The 6,708-nt window shown below is 44.9% G+C and overlaps 1 protein-coding gene across 1 annotated transcript; it reads right to left on the reverse strand.

The window, feature by feature from the left end:
* Positions 1-2,499: 2,499 nt before the first annotated feature.
* On the reverse strand, positions 2,500-6,092 carry LOC100823740 (probable mixed-linked glucan synthase 3). The gene is made up of 3 exons (XM_003562892.4): positions 5,434-6,092; positions 4,358-5,099; positions 2,500-4,228 (listed from the first exon to the last, which is right to left on the reverse strand). Exons 1-3 carry the CDS (start codon positions 5,664-5,666, stop codon positions 2,636-2,638), a joined length of 2,568 nt encoding a protein of 855 aa, XP_003562940.1. The 5' UTR covers positions 5,667-6,092; the 3' UTR covers positions 2,500-2,635.
* Between the last annotated feature and the right edge of the window lie 616 nt (positions 6,093-6,708).

Genomic DNA, 6,708 nt, shown 5'->3' on the forward strand with positions numbered 1-6,708 from the left:
GTGGTGGTTCCATATTTCGAGTGGAGAGAAGGAGAAAAATAAGATATTCTATTATTACAGTTTAAGGATTAGGAACCATACACAGAACCGTTGAAACACTATATTAATATTAAATAAGATAGCAACATTTTTAGAAATGAAAACAGGTCTTAAAAAGCTGCTAGAGATGCTCTAATATTAATATTCATTTGCCCTATGAGGACCCTGTACCCCTCTCCGTTTGTTCTCCATCCTTTGTTCCTTCGCTCTTCGTTAACCGATTTCTCTTCTCTCTCCATTTAGAACTACTCCCTCTATTCCCTCATATTACTCATATATATTTTTTCAACCTTTTCCCTTATATAGCTCATTGGCTCCTGCTCTTGGCCAATAATCACTTACACTCATTTACTCCTAAACCAATGAGAATGGCCAGGTGTTAGAAACGAGCTTGGTTGAAGCGAACAAATCCATATGAGTTATATTAAGGAATGAAATGAGTAATCATGTTGAAATTTCCTTTCTGCCCACGCCGGACGCTTTCCCTGGTGGATGTTGCGCTTATAATTAGCGGGTTGGAGGTTGGAAGGTACAATTGGTGATGTCGAAAGCTGTGATTTATTTTTGGGGATGAAAGTTGCAGCTGCTGAAGTTGAAACATGTTATTTCTTTTGTTTGAAAGCTCTGACTTTGGGGGGTAAGACTGATTTTATTTTCGGTTGCAACCCTTGATGCTGGGTTGAAACTCTCTCAGGATCTTAAAAATAATCATGTTGACTGAAAGCTGTGATTTTTAGAGATCGAATTGTAAATGATATCTACAGGAGAAGTAGACTGTCTTCCGACTGAAAAAACTTCGATCAATATTTACTCCATCAAGTTAGAACTTATGCGAAACAAATCATAACCAATAAGAAATTACGAATACAATGATATCAATTTTGTTAAAAAATAGTATACTAATGGACTAACCGTTGGTCAAAGGTTCGGTCAAAAAAAAAAATACACCTTATATTTTAGAATGGAGGATTTATTTTATTTTATAGTATCTGAGTTTTGTCCAAAATTGGATGAAAATTCGCTTATTTTTTCAGAAGGGTTCGAATGAAAACGATAATGTAACCCCCGTTTCCCCGGCCCGTATGGCAGTTGAAACTTCGCTTCGGAGGAGGTGCTGTATATACATTTCAGCGATCAGTTGCGTTCAGCTAATGAATGGTCGACCTGACGAAATGTCTCGATCATTTGCACCTCTTTGCTGGCAGAACGTCTCTCGTGTGGTTGCACTTTTTCTTCAACCTTACTTCGTGCCCTTCTTCTCCGGCACAACTCACAACTGTCAGAAACAAGCAAAATGCACCAGAAATCTGACGCCTCACCTCAGTTAGCCAGTTGTCTCTTCTACGTGTCAGATGCAGAATTTGACCCCAGCTGAGAAGGGCATCAACGAATAATATACTAATATTATTGGCCAAGATGATATTCCTATATATCTATATGGCCAGCTGGATCAAGCAAAGCAAATTGTAGTCTGAACATCTAACTCTCTTCACCGCGCCCATCGTCTTGTGATAGATGCTAACTGCGCACCAGGCAGAGCCGAATGTGACTCTCCTGAGTCTCTTGTTCCATGGAAAAATAACGGAGCCACTGCACCTACTGCGAAGAGCGAGTAAAAGTTAGAGCTTTACCAACCAACTTCAAATTTCAACACCAGGAGCTTCCTCTCACATACGCTGCATGGTTGGAAAGCAAATAGTGTGGTGAGCTAGGTGTTTGTTTCTATGTCACTGGTAATTTTTCTCTTAAAAAATCACCGACATTTGAGCTTATCTAATCCACTAATACTACTTGGGCCTCCCACTATTAAATCACCCAGCCTTTCATATTATCTTTGGACGGTTGGACCTATTTTGCAACCGACACATGAAGTGATTCTGGCTGCGTCAAAATACAGTACGGAGTAAAAAAAAAGGTGAGGCGATTGCTGCGTCCGTCTCCGGCAACCTCGTCGCCGCCGTGCACTTCCCTGTCTCCCTCGTCTCCCATCGCCACGCGTAAGCTTCCTTTTCCAGTTTTGCGCTGCATCTCAAGTTGTTTGGTCAGACTAGTGCTCTGTTTGCGTCTTAGCGATAGAATTCTCCTCATTCCCTAAGTGCCCCTCAATTGTTCGGTCAAATGCTAGTGAGGTGGGAGGTGCGTCCTATTCCTGATGACCAGATCCCTGGTGTTAGATATCCTGGCCGGTGTTTGTTCTTTTATTCTATAGTGCTTGCCTGAACCCTCATAGTTTCGGTTGTGAAGCTCGCATAGACACCGGCCAACTGCTGACCTTTTCCAGCTTCTTGGCAGTCAGAGTAGTTAATACAACAGATGGTACAAATGCCCTTTACATTTGTGTAGGTCAAAGGATTGCGCATGATATCTCCACCAGTTGACCCTCAGTTTATTTAGGTTTTTACTGGATGAAAGGAGTGTTCGAAGTCATTGAGATAGCGAATTAAATCTACTCCAAGGAACAAAACCCAACTTTATAAACATTCTCTATTATCATCAAGTAAATAGAATACATTGTTTTATTTGATACAAGGACCGTAGTTGGTTCCTAACTTACTACAGAAGCTAAACATGTAATGGTTTTTACTATACCCCCTAGCTAGATTGGAACAAAACTAGCAAATAAGATATGAACAGCAACATATACAAGGCCAACTATTACAAAGGCAACCGGTAACAAGACAACTAGGATGACCGGTCTCTTTGCCCACCGTCCCATGATCGCCAATGCAAACGGATAAAGGAGCACCATAATCCACACATTGAATAGCAGACCCATTGCAGCATGTGTCTTCTGTGCTGTTGTCCATACTCCCATATACACTATTGTTTTACCCATGGCGACACCAATGGCACCAACATTAGCAACCAAAACTACCAATGTCGGGATTAACATTGGCACCCATCGCATGTCATACAAGTCAGCAAACTTGTCATTGGTGTCAGCAGCTGTTTGCTTTGAAGTCACTCTGAAGTGTATACCCTTCTTTGTAAGGAGATTGACCACCATGTGCAGCACGGCTGTGGGATATGCACTTGTCGAGCCAATCATGAAGAATTGTTCATTCCTCCAATAATCCAACCATGTGACCCCCGCCCATTTTATCTCGAGCCATCCAATTATATGGATCATCAAAATGATCACGAGAAGGTAAACAACATATCTGGTGAATGGCCTTTGAATGTATAGTTCGTCAGGAATAAGCCACATCACAGGGCTAAGAGCATAGAGTAGGATAAATAGTGATGTGACTGGGTAGACTGTCATGTTGAGGTATGAGACTCGTTGAAGGGTGTGAATCCTATGGCCGCCAATGAGTGGGTTATTGCGGGAGAAGAACATCTCTAAAGATCCACCAGACCAACGCACAATTTGGTGGAGGCGCTCGGTTAGGTTGATGGGTGCAATACCACAGAAGGCGTCACGCTCCATTGTACAATACATGGAACGCCAACCTTGCCCGTGGATGCGGAATCCGGTCACTATATCTTCTGTGGCTATGTCATATATGTACCCAACACCCTTGCCCCACCCGGTTTGCTTATCGTGTGAAGCTGACGCGACCTTCTCCATCTCAGCGACAAACTGGTCACTGAGTGGTGGTGGTATGGTAGACCGTTCTTGGTTTATGGCTTTTGACACGGAATCTAGGAAGGGTATGGAGCTACCAAACCTGGTACCTTCAATTGCGATGTTGGCCTGTCTCCATTGAGGAGGGTCAATGCCGTAGAGCGCTATGCGGCGGAACATGCAACCAGTGCCGAGGTAAGAGGGCCCTTGGAGGCCATTGAGGGCGAGCATTGTACCATCAAAGAAGACACGATTGTGGTTGCCGTATCGATCTGATGGATCAACATTATCAAAACGTTGAGGGAACTGAACGAAGGCAGTATTATCACCTTCCCTTTGATCTAGCATAAAGCAGACAGCTGCACGCAGGGCTTGAGAATTATTGATGTAGTGGTCGCAGTCAAAGTTGATGATGAATTGTGCATTGGAGAGTAGCGCAGATACACGCAATTGCGCATTCAAGGCACCCGCCTTTTTATTGTGGTCGTAGCTTGGGTTCTTTCCACGAGAGACATACACGAGCATTGGGATGCGCACATCAATGTTGGTGAAGTTGAGGTCATTGTGAATGCTTGCTTGTGAGCCAAGATTATGCCCACGGATTGGATGATCCAAAACAACCTGTTTCAGTAATCAAAACATATGCATGAGTCGCAAATCTTAGGAACAAGTTTGGGTTACTGAAGTATGGTCATTTCCTACTCATTAAAATATCAGTGAACAATTAACCAATATGATGAAATTTTGTACCTTAACAATCCCGGCATGGTTTCCTTTCCTATGATTTTCTGTTGTGTCAATCCAAGCACCTGGCCACTGTGTCCCATTTGCCATCCAAGTCGCCTTTACATCTTTTTCTTCGGTCTTCATGCTGTTGTAAACATCGGAGCGCTTGGCAATAGCACTAGATAGTGAGTCTAAGCGCTCCTTGAACTCATCATACTCCCTATGTACAATCCTATGATCATTCTTGAACTCCTCTGGTTCTCTTCCACTGTACAACGGTGCCTCTTGTTCAAAGTAACTTTCTGGGGCTCTTGGCTCGATACAATGCTTCCGGCAAAAGGGAGCCCACAAAGTAGCAAATTTTGCGGTCTCAACCAATGCCTCGTATAGGATTAATGCTCCACTATCATCTGAGAGATAGCAGGCACACCTATCAATTGGGTAGTCAGAAGCTAGGATAGAGAGGACACAATTCATGGTGTATAGTATTGGCTCATCAATTGGGTCAGCAGTGGTGACAAAGACATCGATGCCAGGGAGTCTAGATGTCCCATCTGGGAGATCGTATTGTTGCCTTAGGGCGACAAGATCAGGTATGGTTTTAATGGGGTTGAACTTTGGGAGCTGGTTGAGCAGCCATGAGAAGCCGAACCAGACATCCCCAACGACAGACATTGTCCAAAACCACATGATGTCAGATTTGTTGTGCCTGATGCGCCATACAAAGAATAGAAGGACGGCAATTAAGCGTATGAAGATCAGCATCCTGCATGAGTAGAAAATATGTGTCAGTAGAAAATAAATATGTGTCATTTATGCATGAGTAAATGTGTATTGCCCTTGTGACCAAAGCATGGCAAAAAAGGATGTATTCCTCGATGAATGTAATCAGCATTAAAAATTTGTTAGGAGCATGCATTTGGGACTTGAGAGTAGAATTCAGTTAACCCAGTAGGATCCAGCAAGCATATACTTTAAGTGTAAAGTACATCATCAGTACTTCAGTAGATACTTTCAGCAGCATCGATCGGAGAAGAAAAGCATATTTCCAAAGTGAGTATAAACATGCTTGGATTGGAATATTGTATTGTCACGCGTACCTGTACGGGTGCAAGAGGGTGCCCTTGACCTTGTACGTCCGGAACAGCAGCTGCCGGCCATCCTCGCCGCCGCTCTCCTTGGCCGCCCGGCGCTCCACCTTGTCAGCAGCCTCCCAGTACTTGCCCTTGGGACCGACCTGCTTCTTGGTGCTGCCATGATCGCGGCTCACCAGCAGCGGGTCAGCCAGCCCGGCATTGCCCGTCGTCCCACCATTACTGGTGGCCGACGCCATGATCGATCTAGCTCCTAAGCCTCAGGCCGATCCCAGCTAATATGAACCAGACCAGATGAAGGAAGGGGAAGCTAACTTAAGTCAGCGGCGCCGGCCAGTGGTGCACGAAGTGAGCAAGTGAGGCCCAGCGCTTATATAGGAAGTAGTAGCACTGAGGATCGGAGGAATCCCGAGGCACAACGGCCTGGAATCGGCACCCTATCGTTGGGACTACGAACAGAGGCAGTCAGGAAGGGATCCATCTAGCTAGATCTGTGGGCGATCGTCACCTGTGTCCAGACTCCATAGTCTGGACTCCGGACTAAACAAGCCATCCATGTAGAAAACGTGGAAGAGAGGATGATGCGACCATGTGCTCGCCGGGATGCACGGGAAGATGCACCGTCGTGGGAAGTGCGCGGTGGATCTGGCTGCATTCCTCTGCGCCGTGTCAGGCATATTCCATCGGTAGGTAGTTTCGCTTGGTCAAGCAAGGCCATTCACTCAGCTGGCTACTGGCTAGTTTAACTCTGCAAGTAGCATAAAAGTTCAACTGTTCTGTTCAGGCATAGTTGTTTTTGTCTGCATCGGCCGGCTTGGGAGGGACCATGTGCATGCATAGCTAGCTGGGGAGCCAACGATCCGATCTTACCTACGATCGACTGTTAGAGTGCACATTTGCGTGAGCTGGAAGCTATAGTCGATCCAAATCTGGACGCCATGTACGTTGTTTTTGTCTCTCTTTTCATCCAAATCTGAGATCGGTGTTGCCAGTTGGTGCAAGTTGGCCGCAATGTGCATGGCTCCTTGCATGGGCTGCATGTTCAGATGTTCAACCAAGTTTTTCCCTTCTGCGCGTTAGCTTTTGTTTAGACATGTAGACATTTCTTCTGTGTAATCAGGTCTTTTATTTGGCAGTTTCCGTGGAATCAGATCTGATTCTGTACTCTTCCTCCGGGAGGAAGACACTAGACATGTACCTGTCCGGCCAGTTAATTACCTGCTCAACGTTTGCTTGGTTCTGCAAATCAACCTCAGTTTCAGTACATGCAAATAACCATGG

The sequence above is a fragment of the Brachypodium distachyon genome, chromosome 1 (genome assembly GCF_000005505.3).
Source record: "Brachypodium distachyon strain Bd21 chromosome 1, Brachypodium_distachyon_v3.0, whole genome shotgun sequence".
Taxonomy (NCBI): Eukaryota; Viridiplantae; Streptophyta; class Magnoliopsida; order Poales; family Poaceae; genus Brachypodium; species Brachypodium distachyon.

What these genes read in the sequence shown, in the direction of transcription:
- LOC100823740 (XM_003562892.4), bottom strand. Translation starts at nt 5,666, where the DNA reads ATGGCGTCGGCCACCAGTAATGGTGGGACGACGGGCAATGCCGGGCTG. An exon ending in ACCCTCTTGCACCCGTACAG is followed by an intron (nt 5,100 to 5,433) that starts GTACGCGTGACA and finishes CTACTCATGCAG; the next exon opens with GATGCTGATCTTCATACGCT. An exon ending in ACCATGCCGGGATTGTTAAG is followed by an intron (nt 4,229 to 4,357) that starts GTACAAAATTTC and finishes TTACTGAAACAG; the next exon opens with GTTGTTTTGGATCATCCAAT.